Source organism: Schistocerca serialis, chromosome 12 (genome assembly GCF_023864345.2).
Source record: "Schistocerca serialis cubense isolate TAMUIC-IGC-003099 chromosome 12, iqSchSeri2.2, whole genome shotgun sequence".
NCBI classification, from domain to species: Eukaryota; Metazoa; Arthropoda; class Insecta; order Orthoptera; family Acrididae; genus Schistocerca; species Schistocerca serialis.
Window position 1 is genome coordinate 118,210,638 of NC_064649.1, and position 16,862 is coordinate 118,227,499.

The following is a 16,862-nucleotide window of genomic DNA, read 5'->3' on the forward strand; positions in this document are numbered from 1 at the left end:
AGAAAATACTGTCTCCCGCCAAGTACGAGGGGCTGGTGAGAATTTTCCCCTGAAGCTATGCAACCAACATTACATAAATGTCGTGCGGTTTCTTCTTCAAGACAATTCTCAGCCTCATTCTGCAGGGGCAATGAAGATGTTCCTGCACCGTTTCAATTGGAAATGTTTGGTTACCCACAATACAGCCTGTAATTGTCTCCCACTGAGTTTCATCTCTGCTCAAACGAACCGCTGGCTATGAAGACAACATTTTGGAACAGACAACGAGCTTTAGGCCAGCGTAGAGAATTGGCGGAAAGCACTGGCGGCTGCCTTCTATGTTGAGGGTATTGAAAAGTTGGTACAACGCTACGACGAATGTCTGAGTCAGAACGGCGACTACGAAGAGAAGTAGATGAAAGGTGTAGCTAACTGTTACAAATTAAACATTTCTGATTTTCACTGTGATTTTCATTTCGCGATCAATCGTAACTTACTTCCAATGAATACACGTGTATCATCTGCATTTCTTCTTGGTGTAGCAATTTTAATGGCCAGTAGTGTAATGTTAATCGAGATGTCCCACAGACGTGGAAAAGCCGGAGTATCCGTTTGGTAGAGTTCGGTGTTGGTGGTCCAGTGTTTTCCATTTTTCTCAGTCCACTTCTGTCGTCTGAAAGAATGGTGCGTACAGAAAGTACTGTGGAGGTCGCCGCACACGTGACCGCGCTGTCCCTACTGGGGGGAATCACGCAGAGTCTCGTAGCAGAGGACAATCAGCCGCAACGGCCGCAGGTCAGGGCTGCGACACTATCACCAGAGCAGGCGGCTATCAGACGGACTTGGCGTCCAGTGCTGACGCGGCCGTTGTCTGGATCTCTCGTGGTCGCCGGCTGACGGAGATACCCCTATCTGCGGTCGGGTTTCTTCTGGACGCGGGTCGCCAGATAGGCTCGGCCACAACCGACAACAGTCAGTTGAGATCCGGACAGCCACAGCGCAGCGCCAGGCATGAAGAGCATCGGGAGGCGCTGGACTTCTCCGGTAAGTCATGCTACCCCACACTGCCAAGCCTCGAGGGATAGCCGCGCGGTCCACATCTACATGGATACTCTAAATCACATTTAAGGGGAGCCGGAGGTGCCTATGCTGCCCATGTTAAAATCACTAAGTTTGAGGAACATTTATGAATAAACTACCAAATAGAAAAATTTGAATTTTTTTTTACACATAGAGTGGTTTGGTATTGCAGTTATGACAGAGGGATTTTGGAGTATCTTTTCTAGTTTCCTTCCAATAATTTTTTTTATTAATGACCCAATTTTTTTTACAAATAATTGCTTTATAATTAAACTGAAATGAAACTACTGAACATATTGCCAAATGGCTGTGTTACAATGTAAGTTTGGCCACTAGGAGTGTTGTATAAAAATTTCATCTCTCTAGCTTGAGTGGATTTTGAGAAAATGTTCCTTATATTCGAAAAATTCTAATTTACGGGAAATGGCTATCAAAGTTTCTCAATACATTCCTGCACTATCGGATGGATTATCAGGGTCTTCTTCTTCATCCTCCAAAAGCTTCCTCTTCTGTCTTCTTTCCTGGCCTGTTGTTCCATCATACTTCATATGCCTTTCTCTTCATTCTGCTCCTCTTATCCTTTCTCTGTCAATATATCTTAGTGCTCGTACAGTGTTCAGCCCAGCTGTAAATCCTAATGCCTTCAGAACTTCACACTGTTCCCTTGGTTGTAGGTTGCTATTGCATCATAAATGCCAAAGTGCAGTGTTTTTATGCTTACAAACACCCTTTTAGGAATCACTTTCCAAATCAAATTGTTTACGCTCTCATTAGGATTCTGCGTCTTTCCGTGTAGACATTTGTGTAACAATTCCGGCTGTGCTAAGTCATGAAAAATTGGTTTTATTGTTCCCTCCTGATTCTTGTACATACTGCATATTACCCGCTTTACACAAGAAGTATAATACTACCAACAACAGGCGCAACACTGAACTAATTCGAAACGGTAAACAGCAAAGAGACGATGTTCCGCGCTCTTATTCATTGTAGTATCGCAACTTGGTGTTAGTGTTAATTTTCTTTTCCCTACATTCTTCCTCTTCTTATATACACGTTTAGTAAAACGTGGCATCGTAACGAGAACAAAAGTGTACGACAATATTAAATGGAGCAAGATGTTCGAAATTCTGAGGAAAATACGAGTAAGCTGTAAGGAAATACGGGTAATATTTGTCACAGAAAACAATGTAGCCAACCATTGCACACTCGCTGTATGCGTAACATAAGGCGCTGTATGCGTAACAGGCCGAGAAAATCCCAAGCAGCTCGCCAGGAAGTCACGAGAGTGTGTTAGATGCATTCAGCGGCCGCCCATTTCCTCTGCAGGCGTGGGGGAAAATGGTAATAACTCCACTTCTAGTGCGAGTAGAACAATAATTCAAAGTTTACATTAAAGAGGAATGTTCCAATTAATTTTCGGTAGCAAAAAAAAAAAAAATCGTAATTTTTTGGATTTGACCACCTCCGGCTCCCCTTAAGTGCCTGCCAGGGGGTTCATCGAACCACCTTCACAATTCTCTATTATTCCAATCTAGTACAGCGCGCGGAAAGAATGAACACCTATACCTTTCCGTATGATCTCTAATTTCTCTTATTTTATCGTGGTGATCGTTCCTCCCTATGTAGGTCGGTCTCAACAAAATATTTCCGCATTCGGAGGAGAAAGTTGGTGATTGGAATTTCGTTAGAAGATTCCGCCGCAACGAAAAACGCCTTTCTTTTTAATGATGCCTGTTCTCTAGACCTAAACCCCATCGAGCACGTCTGGGATGCTCTCGGTCGACGTATCGCTGCACGTCTTCAAACCCCTAGGACACTCCAGGAGCTCCGACAGGCACTGGTGCCAGAATGGGAGGAAAGTTTCAAGTAAGTCTCAAGTCGGTTTGTCTTTTCTCGGGCTTCGCGCGATGCTTTGCTCCCGACGAAACTCGTTCGGATTCTCAGGCGCACTCGCGTTTTCTAGGAGAGCGTTGTGCTGACTACATGCCCCTCCAGATCCGCCTCCAATGACACCTATCGCCAGAGAATGACACGCTGGTCGCTCAGTGGCGTTGGGCTTTACGGACGCTGTTAGGACAGAGTTATCACATTTTGCTGGGGCACTCGGTACCCTTATCTCTGATGCACACTCGCCGTCGAGGACAACATACTGAGTTCTATTACTTAGGAAGTCTTCGAGGCTCTCACATATCTGTGAACGTAAATCTACAAATGTGGTATCTTCCTGTTTCTCTTCATTCATAGTTTGCAGTATATAATGTGAGGAAAAGACACGCTGAGTTTCCCACGAGCGATACATTCTAAAACCGTGCTGAGCCGTGGACATAAGATTCTCGGTCTCATGAGAATTAGCATCTCGTACTCTTACTGTGGATAAAGAACCGAAAAGTCACATTTCTGTTCGACTATACGACTGATGTCGGCAGGTCGTGATCTTGCGGTAGAGTTCTCGCTTCCCGCGCACGTGGTCCCGGGTTCGATTCCCGACGGGGTCAGGGGTTTTTCCTGCTTCGAGATGACTGGGTGTTGTTGTGTGGTCTTCATCATCATCATTCATCCTCATTACGGTCGGAGGAAGGCCTTGCCTAGTACGGCGGTGCTGGTCTCCCGAACCGTCCCCTATGCTCCTCAGAGTATGGGACCTCATCAGCATCATCTTGCAACTGTTGATAAATTAGTGGCAACAGTAAGGATGTGAAGCTGTCATCAACCCTAAGCTTGCTTTCAACGGCACTTTTCTAGACATGAACCTACTAAAGGCGATACACGTTTGGCAGTTTCTGACATTTGAATTGCTTTAGCCAGTCAGTAAGGCTGGAACTTACAGGTTAACTTGGACTGCCAACCAAGGTGCGATTCGGCGATTTCGACATTAACAGACATTGTCAGGGACGAAGAAGTGCTGATTGACAAAGCCAAATGCTAAGTATGGCCAGGAATTCCACCCCAGTCTTTTGGAAACGTTGCCTGGAAATTAACTGCTGAGTCTTCGACACGCACGGTAAACTGTAACGTATGTAAATCACCTGGGAATAGCCGGCCTGCTTGTTCATCCGTAAAGCAAGTGTCTGGAAACAGAGAAGTCGTGGGATCGAATCTCAGCCGCACCAGTGAAATTTAATCTATCCTTCACCTCTCAATGATGTGAGGATTCACCAGGAAGGACACGCGGTTCGGATGCCGTCTCGAACTATAGGTCCCATTTCCCTGGTTGGCTATCTGAGGTACGTTGTTGTTGTTGTTGTGGTTTTCAGTCCTGAGACTCGTTTGATGCAGCTCTCAAATGGTTCAGAGCACTATGGGACTTAACATCTGTGGTCATCAGTCCCCCGAGAACTTACAACTACTTAAACCTAACTAACCTAAGGACATCACACACATCCATGCCCGAGGCAGGATTCGAACCTGTGGCCGTAGCGGTCGCGCGGTTCCAGACTGTACATCTACATCTACATCTATACTCCGCGAGCCACCTTACGGTGTGTGGCGGAGGGTACTTCTTGTACCACTATCTGATCCCCCCTTCCCTGTTCCATTCACGAATTGTGCGTGGGAAGAACGACTGCTTGTAAGTCTCCGTATTTGCTCTAATTTCTCGGATCTTTTCGTTGTGATCATTACGCGAGATATATGTGGGCGGTAGTAATATGTTGCCCATCTCTTCCCGGAATGTGCTCTCTCGTAATTTCGATAATAAACCTCTCCGTATTGCGTAACGCCTTTCTTGAAGTGTCCGCCACTGGAGCTTGTTCAGCATCTCCGTAACGCTCTCGCGCTGACTAAATGTCCCCATGACGAATCGCGCTGCTTTTCGCTGGATCATGTCTATCTCTTCTATTAATCCAACCTGGTAAGGGTCCCATACTGATGAGCAATACTCAAGAATCGGACGAACAAGCGTTTTGTAAGCTACTTCTTTCGTCGATGAGTCACATTTTCTTAGAATTCTTCCTATGAATCTCAACCTGGCGCCTGCTTTTCCCACCATTTGTTTTATGTGATCATTCCACTTCAGATCGCTCCGGATAGTAACTCCTAAGTATTTTACGGTCGTTACCGCTTCCAATGATTTACCACCTATGGCATAATCGTACTGGAATGGATTTCTGCCCCTATGTATGCGCATTATATTACATTTATCTACGTTTAGGGAAAGCTGCCAGCTGTCGCACCATGCATTAATCCTCTGCAGGTCCTCCTGGAGTACGTACGAGTCTTCTGATGTTGCTACTTTCTTGTAGACAACCGTGTCATCTGCAAATAGCCTCACGGAGCTACCGATGTTGTCAACTAAGTCATTTATGTATATTGTAAACAATAAAGGTCCTATCACGCTTCCCTGCGGTACTCCCGAAATTACCTCTACATCTGCAGATTTTGAACCGTTAAGAATGACATGTTGTGTTCTTTCTTCTAGGAAATCCTGAATCCAATCACAAACCTGGTCCGATATTCCGTAAGCTCGTATTTTTTTCACTAAACGTAAATGCGGAACTGTATCAAATGCCTTCCTGAAGTCCAGGAATACGGCATCAATCTGCTCGCCAGTGTCTACGGCACTGTGAATTTCTTGGGCAAATAGGGCGAGCTGAGTTTCACATGATCTCTGTTTGCGGAATCCATGTTGGTTATGATGAAGGAGATTTGTATTATATAAGAACGTCATAATACGAGAACACAAAACATGTTCCATTATTCTACAACAGATTGACGTAAGCGAAATAGGCCTATAATTATTCGCATCTGATTTATGAGCCTTCTTGAAAATGGGAACGACCTGCGCTTTCTTCCAGTCGCTAGGTACTTTACGTTCTTCCAGCGATCTACGATAAATTGCTGATAGAAAGGGGGCAAGTTCTTTAGCATAATCACTGTAGAATCTTAAGGGTATCTCGTCTGGTCCGGATGCTTTTCCGCTACTAAATGATAGCAGTTGTTTTTCAATTCCGATATCGTTTATTTCAATATTTTCCATTTTGGCGTCCGTGCGACGGCTGAAGTCAGGGACCGTGTTACGATTTTCCGCAGTGAAACAGTTTCGGAACACTGAATTCAGTATTTCTGCCTTTCTTCGGTCGTCCTCTGTTTCGGTGCCATCGTGGTCAACGAGTGACTGAATAGGGGATTTAGATCCGCTTACCGATTTTACATATGACCAAAACTTTTTAGGGTTCTTGTTTAGATTGTTTGCCAACGTTTTATGTTCGAATTCGTTGAATGCTTCTCTCATTGCTCTCTTTACGCTCTTTTTCGCTTCGTTCAGCTTTTCCTTATCAGCTATGATTCGACTACTCTTAAACCTATGATGAAGCTTTCTTTGTTTCCGTAGTACCTTTCGTACATGATTGTTATACCACGGTGGATCTTTCCCCTCGCTTTGGACCTTAGTCGGTACGAACTTATCTAAGGCGTACTGGACGATGTTTCTGAATTTTTTCCATTTTTGTTCCACATCCTCTTCCTCAGAAATGAACGTTTGATGGTGGTCACTCAGATATTCTGCGATTTGTGCCCTATCACTCTTGTTAAGCAAATATATTTTCCTTCCTTTCTTGGCATTTCTTATTACACTTGTAGTCATTGATGCAACCACTGACTTATGATCACTGATACCCTCTTCTACATTCACGGAGTCGAAAAGTTCCGGTCTATTTGTTGCTATGAGGTCTAAAACGTTAGCTTCACGAGTTGGTTCTCTAACTATCTGCTCGAAGTAATTCTCGGACAAGGCAGTCAGGATAATGTCACAAGAGTCTCTGTCCCTGGCTCCAGTTCTGATTGTGTGACTATCCCATTCTATACCTGGTAGATTGAAGTCTCCCCCTATTACAATAGTATGATCACGAAACTTCTTCACGACGTTCTGCAGGTTCTCTCTGAGGCGCTCAACTACTACGGTTGCTGATGCAGGTGGTCTGTAGAAGCATCCGACTATCATATCTGACCCACCTTTGATACTTAACTTAACCCAGATTATTTCACATTCGCATTCGCTAATAACTTCACTGGATATTATTGAATTCTTTACTGCTATAAATACTCCTCCACCATTGGCGTTTATCCTATCCTTGCGGTATATATTCCATTCTGTGTCTAGGATTTCGTTACTGTTCACTTCCGGTTTTAACCAACTTTCCGTTCCTAATACTATATGCGCACTATTTCCTTCAATAAGAGATACTAATTCAGGAACCTTGCCCTGGATACTCCTGCAGTTTACCAATATTACGTTAACTTTTCCTGTTTTTGGTCTCTGAGGACGGACGTTCTTTATCAACGATGATAATGTCCTCTCTGGTAAGCCGTCAGGTATTTTATCGTTTCGCCCAAGGGGGGGTCCCTCTAACCTAAAAAACCCCCGTGTGCACGCCACACGTACTCTGCTACCCTAGTAGCTGCTTCCGGTGTGTAGTGCACGCCTGACCTGTCTAGGGGGGCCCTACAGTTCTCCACCCAATAACGGAGGTCGATGAATTTGCAACCATTATAGTCGCAGAGTCGTCTGAGCCTCTGGTTTAAACCCTCCACACGGCTCCAAACCAGAGGACCGCGATCGACTCTGGGCACTATGCTGCAGATATTAAGCTCAGCTTGCACTCCGCGTGCGATGCTGGTTGTCTTCACCAAATCAGCCAGCCGCCGGAAGGAACCAAGGATGGCCTCAGAACCCAAGCGGCAGGCGTCATTCGTTCCGACATGTGCTACTATCTGCAGCCGGTCACACCCAGTGCGTTCAATAGCTGCCGGAAGGGCCTCCTCCACATTACGGACGAGACCCCCCGGCAAGCACACCGAGTGCACACTGGCATTCTTCCCCGACCTACCCGCTATTTTCCTAAGGGGCTCCATAACCCGCGGCTAGAACAGCTCGACCACCCCAGCCGGCATTTCAAGTGATAAGAGCTGATGGTAAAGTTGGAGTGTAGGGGATCTAAGTTATCAACAAGGGCACTGCGCCTCCGAAACGGTGTGGGCTCTGTTTGCATAGAATGGACTGGGTTCTCCGGTCTGTTCGGCTACTTGAAGACCACTTGCAGCCGTTCATGGACTTCATATTTTCAAACTACACCGTGAAAAAGGAGGTCCGAAACGATATTAGGAGGTATCCCATGACTTACGTCATCTCACTGTTTGTTACGAATACAGTTAGTAGTAAATACGTAATAAATTAAAACGTCATGCTTCATGCGGCTGTTATACTGCATGAACAGCGAAAATGAAGTAAACGATACAGTTTCTTTTCCTTTCATCCTTTTGTAGGGGTAGTCAGTGTAAAAAGTTTCGTAATGGTTTCTAATTACATGTATGTTAGAATTCAATACGTGACTTCATTCGCAAATACTGGATGATCAGAGTGCGGCTATTCGGGCGTTGTAGACTATACTGCTTTTTCACTCTAACCCCTTTGATAAGTAGGTGGTTCTTACTCTCACATGATTCTTTCCAGACAGTTAGTGATATGTGTACCAAGTTCGGTTGAAATTGGCCCAGCGGTTTAGGAGGAGATGTGGGACATTAAAAAATGGTTAAAATGGCTCTAAGCACTAAGCGACTTAACTTCTCAGGTCATCAGTCGCCTAGAACTCAGAACTAACCTAACTAACGTAAGGACATCACACACATCCATGCCCGAGGCAAGATTCGAAACTGCGACCGTAGCGGTCACGCGGTTCCAGACTGAAGCGCCTAGAATCGCACGGCCACACCGGCCGGCGAGAAGTGGGACATACATACACTGAATAGCCAGACGAACTGATACATCTGCCTAATATCGTGTAGGGCCCCCATGAGCACACTGAAGTGCCGCAACACGCCGTGGCACGGGTTCGACTAATGTCTGAATAAATCCCTAAGACTACAAGGGGGTGAAGATCTCTTCTGAACAGCACTTTGCAAGGCATCGCAGATATGCTCAATAATATTCATGCGTCCGGAGTTTAGTGGACGTGTATAAACTCGGAAGAGTGTTCCTGGAGGTATTCTGTAGCAATTCTGGACGTGTGGGGTGTCGCATTGTCCTGCTGGAATTTCCCAAGTCCGTCGGAATGCACAATGGACATGAATGGATGCAGGAGATCAGACAGATGTATACGTACGTGTCAGGTGCCAGAGTGGTATCTAGACGTATCAAGAGCCTCATATCACTCCCACACCATTACAGAGCCTCCACAGCTTGGACAGTCCCCTGCTGACATGCGGAGTCCATAGATTCATGAGGTTGTCTCCATACCCATACACGTCCATCCGCTCGATACAATTTGAAACGAGACTCGTCCGACCAGGCAATATGTTTCCAGTCATCAACAGTCCAATGTCGGTGTTGACGGGCCCAAGCGAGGCGTAAACCTTTGTGTCGTGCAGTCATCAAGGGTGCACGAGTGTTTCTTCGGCTCCAAAAGCCCATATCGATGATGTTTCGTCAAATGATTCGCACACTGACAATTGTTTATGGCGCAGCATTGAAATCTGCAGCAGTTTGTGGAAAGGTTACACTTCTGTCACGTTGAACGATTCTCCTCAGTCGTCTTTGGTCCCGTTCTTGGAGGATCTTTTTCCGACCGCAGCGATGTCGGAGATTTGATGCTTTACCGGATACTTGATATTCACGGTGCACTCGTGAAATTGTCGTACGGGAAAATCGGCACTTCATCGCTACCTCGGAGATGCTGTGTTTTATCGCTCGTGAGCCTACTATAACACCCTATTCAAACTCACTTAAATCTTGATAACCTGCCATTGTAGCAGCAGTAACCGATCTGACAACTGAGACAGACACTTGTTGTCTTATATAGGCGTTGCCGACCGCAGCGCCGTATTCTGGCTGTTGACATATCTCTGTATTTGAATACGCATGAGCATACTAGATTTTTGCGGTTCAGTGTACTCACATTCATTTTTGAATGACTGGAAGTTGACATTCGTACATTCATGATATTGTTTTAATTAAAGTTTTCTGTTTTCTTAGTAAACTTTGCTTCGCTGAATAACAAAGTGGGCTACACACTAGAAATCGTAACGTTCATCCCCTCCCTTTTTTTTGTTATCACTATAAACTTAATACTTTTCTTTACTAATGCCCTTCTGGGAATATTCTCCATCCTGTCAACTATATTTAGCGACGGGCTGTTTATAAGGGTTCCTCAGTATTTATGTAGCTAACCGGTCGGGTGTTGACAGATGTGAAAATTACCGAACTACCAGTTTAATAAGTCACAGCTGCAAAATACTAACGCGAATTCTTTACAGACGAATGGAAAAACTGGTAGAAGCCGACCCCGGCAAAGATCAGTTTGGATTCCGCAGAAATGTTGGAACACTTGAGGCAATACTGACCCTACGACTTATGTTAGAAAATAGATTAAGGAAAGGCAAACCTATGTTTCTAGCATTTGTAGACTTAGAGAAAGCTTTTGACAATGTTGATTGGAATACTCTCTTTCAAATTCTGAAGGTGGCAGGGGTAAAATACAGGGACCGAAAGGCTATTTACAATTTGTACAGAAACCAGATGGCAGTTATAAGAGTCGAGGGGCATGAAAGGGAAGCAGTGGTTGGGAAGGGAGTGAGACAGCGTTGTAGCCTCTCCCCGATGTTATTCAATCTGTATATTGAGCAAGCAGTAAAGGAAACAAAAGAAAAACCCGGAGTAGGTATTAAAATTAATGGAGAAGAAATAAAAACTTTGAGGTTCGCTGATGACATTGTAATTCTGTCAGAGACAGCAAAGGACTTGGAAGAGCAGTTGAACGGAATGGACAGTGTCTTGAAAGGAGGATATAAGACGAACATCAACAAAAGCAAAACGAGGATAATGGAATGTAGTCAAATTAAGTCGGGTGATGCTGAGGGACTTAGATTAGGAAATGAGACACTTAAAGTAGTAAAGGAGTTTTGCTATTTAGGGAGTAAAATAACTGATGATGGTCGAGGTAGAGAGGATATAAAATGTAGACTGGCAATGGCAAGGAAAGCGTATCTGAAGAAGAGAAATTTGTTAACATCGAGTATAGATTTAAGTGTAAGGAAGTCGTTTCTGAAATTATTTGTATGGAGTGTAGCCATGTATGGAAGTGAAACATGGACGATAAATAGTTTGGACAAGAAGAGAATAGAAGCTTTCGAAATGTGGTGCTACAGAAGAAAGCTGAAGATTAGATGGGTAGATCACATAACTAATGAGGAGGTATTGAATAGAATTGGCGAGAAGAGGAGTTTGTGGCACAACTTGACAAGAAGAAGGGACCGGTTGGTAGGACATGTTCTGAGGCATCAAGGGATCACAAATTTAGCATTGGAGGGCAGCGTGGAGGGTAAAAATCGTAGAGGGAGACCAAGAGATGAATACACTAAGCAGATTCAGAAGGCTGTAGGTTGCAGTAAGTACCGGGAGATGCAGACGCTTGCACAGGATAGAGTAGCATGGAGAGCTGCATCAAACCAGTCTCAGGACTGAAGACCACAACAACAACAACCGGTCATCAGCGAGTAACAGTCATTATATATTTAGTGTTATGTTATGTTTTTTGTTCTTGAGACACGCGAAATGATCTATAAATTGTTTCAATCATTCCACCTCGTTATGATAACGCGCCACCAATGTATGTTACATGGAACCAAGTAGCAATATAATACGCTCTCGATAGCGATGATAAGGTTCATAGAGAGATCCAAGGGGAAAGAATTAAAAACAAAAATCAATCCTAGCTTGTTGTACGTTGCTCAGGACTGTTACACACTCCATCATAGCGATGGTGACATAAATATTGATTTCGGCTTACCCGTCTTTATTTACACTTCCTGCACAATCATTTCAGTTATATACCTAAAAGTGCTCTTGTTGAAGGTTCCAAATAGATCTGACGAAAACGCCCGAGAATTAGAAATATACATACATATTTAAATACTAATGTCGCGACATTTTTAATAACCAACAGATTTTAGTGAGTAAGGGCTAACAGCTGATGTTTTTAAATTGAAAACAATTTTTGTTACGATTTATGATTTTCACTCACAGAACTTTACAGTCCTTTGTGTTGTTAAGTCGAATGTAGCAACAAATTTATTTATCGTCTACTATATCGGCGGTTTTCAGAAACACGTCAACATGAGCTTGGACAAAAGGAGCAGGGCGTTATTGGTGAAGTTCTACTATCAAAACAAAAGTAATGCTGCAGCTGCACTTCGAGAATATAGACGGCTGGAAAGATCATGGAAGAGTCCTCCTTCTCCACCTGCTGTGCGGAGCACGATGAAGAGGTTTGAGTCAATTGGAGAACTGGGCGTCGCTCCGGGAAGAGGCCGGCGATCGGTTGCACCACAGGTGGTTGACGAAATCGCCGTCGCTATGGCAGACAACGCTCTGCGCAATTCCCGATCAGCAGGCAGTGCGCAAACTGAGTCACGACAATTTCACATCCCGTGGTCCACTGTACGGAAAGTGCTTCGAGCCATTCTCAAATGGTATTCGTACAAGATTCATACACTCCTGGAAATTGAAATAAGAACACCGTGAATTCATTGTCCCAGGAAGGGGAAACTTTATTGACACATTCCTGGGGTCAGATACATCACGTGATCACACTGACAGAACCACAGGCACATAGACACAGGCAACAGAGCATGCACAATGTCGGCACTAGTACAGTGTATATCCACCTTTCGCAGCAATGCAGGCTGTTATTCTCCCATGGAGACGATCGTAGAGATGCTGGATGTAGTCCTGTGGAACGGCTTGCCATGCCATTTCCACCTGGCGCCTCAGTTGGACCAGCGTTCGTGCTGGACGTGCAGACCGCGTGAGACGACGCTTCATCCAGTCCCAAACATGCTCAATGGGGGACAGATCCGGAGATCTTGCTGGCTAGGGTAGTTGACTTACACCTTCTAGAGCACGTTGGGTGGCACGGGATACATGCGGACGTGCATTGTCCTGTTGGAACAGCAAGTTCCCTTGCCGGTCTAGGAATGGTAGAACGATGGGTTCGATGACGGTTTGGATGTACCGTGCACTATTCAGTGTCCCCTCGACGATCACCAGTGGTGTACGGCCAGTGTAGGAGATCGCTCCCCACACCATGATGCCGGGTGTTGGCCCTGTGTGCCTCGGTCGTATGCAGTCCTGATTGTGGCGCTCACCTGCACGGCGCCAAACACGCATACGACCATCATTGGCACCAAGGCAGAAGCGACTCTCATCGCTGAAGACGACACGTCTCCATTCGTCCCTCAATTCACGCCTGTCGCGACACCACTGGAGGCGGGCTGCACGATGTTGGGGCGTGAGCGGAAGACGGCCTAACGGTGTGCGGGACCGTAGCCCAGCTTCATGGAGACGGTTGCGAATGGTCCTCGCCGATACCCCAGGAGCAACAGTGTCCCTAATTTGCTGGGAAGTGGCGGTGCGGTCCCCTACGGCACTGCGTAGGATCCTACGGTCTTGGCGTGCATCCGTGCGTCGCTGCGGTCCGGTCCCAGGTCGACGGGCACGTGCACCTTCCGCCGACCACTGGCGACAACATCGATGTACTGTGGAGACCTCACGCCCCACGTGTTGAGCAATTCGGCGGTACGTCCACCCGGCCTCCCGCATGCCCACTATACGCCCTCGCTCAAAGGCCGTCAACTGCACATACGGTTCACGTCCACGCTGTCGCGGCATGCTACCAGTGTTAAAGACTGCGATGGAGCTCCGTATGCCACGGCAAACTGGCTGACACTGACGGCGGCGGCGGACAAATGCTGCGCAGCTAGTGCCATTCGACGACCAACACCGCGGTTCCTGGTGTGTCCGCTGTGCCGTGCGTGTGATCATTGCTTGTACAGCCCTCTCGCAGTGTCCGGAGCAAGTATGGTGGGTCTGACACACCGGTGTCAATGTGTTCTTTTTTCCATTTCCAGGAGTGTATAATACAGCAGCTTGCACCACAGGACACACAACGACGTGTTGACTTCGCTCTCCACTTTCTCGCAAGGATTGACGAGGGCTGGCTCTGGACCAAACTATGGACAGAGGAAGATTTTTCTCTGACAAGTGCGGTGAGCACACAGAATCACCGAATGTGCGGATCTTCACCTCCAGTCACAATGCATAAAGGTCCTCTGTATGTTGAACGTGTCAGTGTATGGTGTGGCTTGTCGGCCATCTTCATAATTGGCTCAATCTTTTTTGAACAAGTTGGCGCTCAAGGACCAAAGCTGTGCAGTGTGGGTGGCCAGCGTTACTGTAATATGTTTCGCCAGCGTGACATACCCAGGACAGAGACGCATTGAACTCAACAGTTTTCGTGCAAGATGGGGCCCCACCGCACATCGTTCCCGAAGTTCACCTGCTTCTCAGAAACTTGGAAATGATAGGATTATCTGTCGATCCTTTCCAAATGCTTGTCCGGCACGATCGCCTGATCTCACTCCCTGTGATTTCTGGTTGTGGAGCTACCTGAAGGACAGGGTTTACCAGGGGAACATTCAAACATGTGCTGATCTGAAGCGCAGCATGAGGTGACCAGAATACCTACGGACATGCTTCGTTCTGCTGTGTACAATGCAATCCTTCGCTTTCTGACTCTTGCAGAAGTGATGGGCGCCATATTAAGCTCCTTTTGTAGCAGTAATGGTACCAGTATGTACTGGTATGATGTAACGTAGCAGCACATTAAAAGTGTTTCAACTGAAGTGATTATGCATTATTTCTCTTCCCCATGTCCTTGACATTAATGCTTCCAAAATTGGTACCCGTGCGGTAATTAGTTTCCGAGTTTTAACCTGTTAAATAGGGAAAGTTTAACTATAACCACCCAGTACAACATCTTTCTGCAAAAGGTCAGGTCCTCTGGTGTTTACTGGCAATTTTTTACTGTTGTTGTTGTTGTTGTTTTTGTGGTCTTCAGTCCTGAGACTGGTTTGATGCAGCTCTCTATGCTACTCTATCCTGTGCAAGCTTCTTCATCTCCCAGTACCTACTGCAGCCTACATCCTTCTGAATCTGCTTAGTGTATTCATCTCTTGGTCTCTCCCTACGATTTTTACCCTCCACGCTGCCCTCCAGTACTAAATTGGTGATCCCTTGATGCCTCAGAACATGTACTACCAACCGATGCCTTGTTCTAGTCGTTGTACCACAAACTCCTCTTCTCCCCAATTCTATTCAGTACCTCCTCATTGGTTATATGATCTACCCATCTAATCTTCAGCATTCTTCTGTAGCACCACATTTCGAAAGCTTCTATTCTCTTCTTGTCTAAACTATTTATCGTCCACGTTTCACTTTCATACATGGCTACACTCCATACAAATACTTAAATCAATACTCGATGTTAACAAATTTCTCTTCTTCAGAAACGCTTTCCTTGCCATTGCCAGTCTACATTTTATATCCTCTCTACTTCTACCATCATCAGTTATTTTGCTCCCCAAAGAGCAAAACTCCTTTTCATAATCTAATTCCCACAGCATCACCCGACTTAATTCGACTACATTCAATGATCCTCGTTTTGCTTTTGTTGATATTCATCTTATACCCTCCTTTCAAGACACTGTCCATTCCGTTCAACTGCTCTTCCAAGTCCTTTGCTGTCTCTGACAGAATTACAATGTCGTCGGCGAACCTCAAAGTTTCTATTTCTTCTCCATGGATTTTAATACCTACTCCGAACTTTTCTTTCGTTTCCTTTACAGCTTGCTCAATATACAGATTGAATAGCATCGGGGAGAGGCTACAACCCTCCCTTCCCAACCACTGCTTCCCTTTCATGTCCCTCGACTCTTATAACTGCCATCTGGTTTCTGTACAAATTGTAAATAGTCTTTCGTTCCCTGTATTTTACCCCTGCCACCTTCAGAATGTGAAAGGGAGAATTCCAGTCAACATTGTCAAAAGCTTTCTCTAAGTCTACAAATGCTAGAAACGTAGGTTCGCCTTTCCTTAATCTTTCTTCTAAGATAAGTCGTAGGGTTAGTATTGCCTCACGTTTTCCAACATTTCTACGGAATCCAAATTTTACTATTACAGGAAAACGAAATTAAATTAAAATATGACAAATGTGGTGTGATTTTGTAGTTATTATCGATTTTTATGGCACTACATAGATTCCCGATTGTAAAAACTATGTCTCAGACCAATAAACGTTACTATACGCATTTAAAAATCAGATATCGTATTCGGAAGTGTCGCTTGCTGACCCCTTGGGGCGCTACTGTCGCAGTGGGAAACAAAACCGAGATCGAGTGTCGCGCCATATTAGATTGTGAAGTGACTACGGACAGTCCATTATTATTGAAATACGTTCTTTGGCTGTCTGTGGGATCGCTGAAACATCTGAAGATTTGTTTTTCTCTTTGAATGGCAGTGCGCTCGTGACAGTGGGCGTGTTTAGCTTTTTCGGTGTAATCATCAGCCTTGTGGAAGCTATGTGCAGCATTTCTCCGCTTGCCGTCAGTCAGAGACACCCGGAGAAGACGCAGAGGGTCGCAATGCGAGAATGGCAGGTCAGTTATTTCTGCAGCGCAAACGTAACGTAGGGATACCGGACTCCAGATGTTGCGCGTAACAGAATTCCTGTCGCTACCTACGTCGCCTTCAATAACACGTGACTCTGGAGCGACAGGTCTGTACATAAGCGCACCGCTTAATTTGAATGTCATTACATCGCTGGTACATACAAGTCTCGTTCAAAAGTACCGTGGTTTTTGCGCACGCGTTTCATATACATTTCGATAGTTCGACTTGGCATCTAATATTACTTCACTAAATGCTTTGAACGGATAAATGCAACAGCATTTGGCTTGTTTGTGTACGGCAAGTGTAA

The 16,862-nt window shown here is 45.3% G+C and overlaps 1 protein-coding gene across 1 annotated transcript in view; it reads left to right on the forward strand.

Annotated features, from left to right (window-relative positions):
- Window positions 1-867: 867 nt before the first annotated feature.
- Window positions 868-16,862, forward strand: part of LOC126428217 (pyruvate kinase-like) — a 141,328-nt gene continuing 125,333 nt past the window's right edge. The window contains exon 1 of the mRNA XM_050090135.1: window positions 868-1,023. Coding sequence (XP_049946092.1) covers window positions 991-1,023 — 33 coding nt within the window. The 5' untranslated portion in view covers window positions 868-990. The remainder of the gene's footprint in view (window positions 1,024-16,862) is intronic.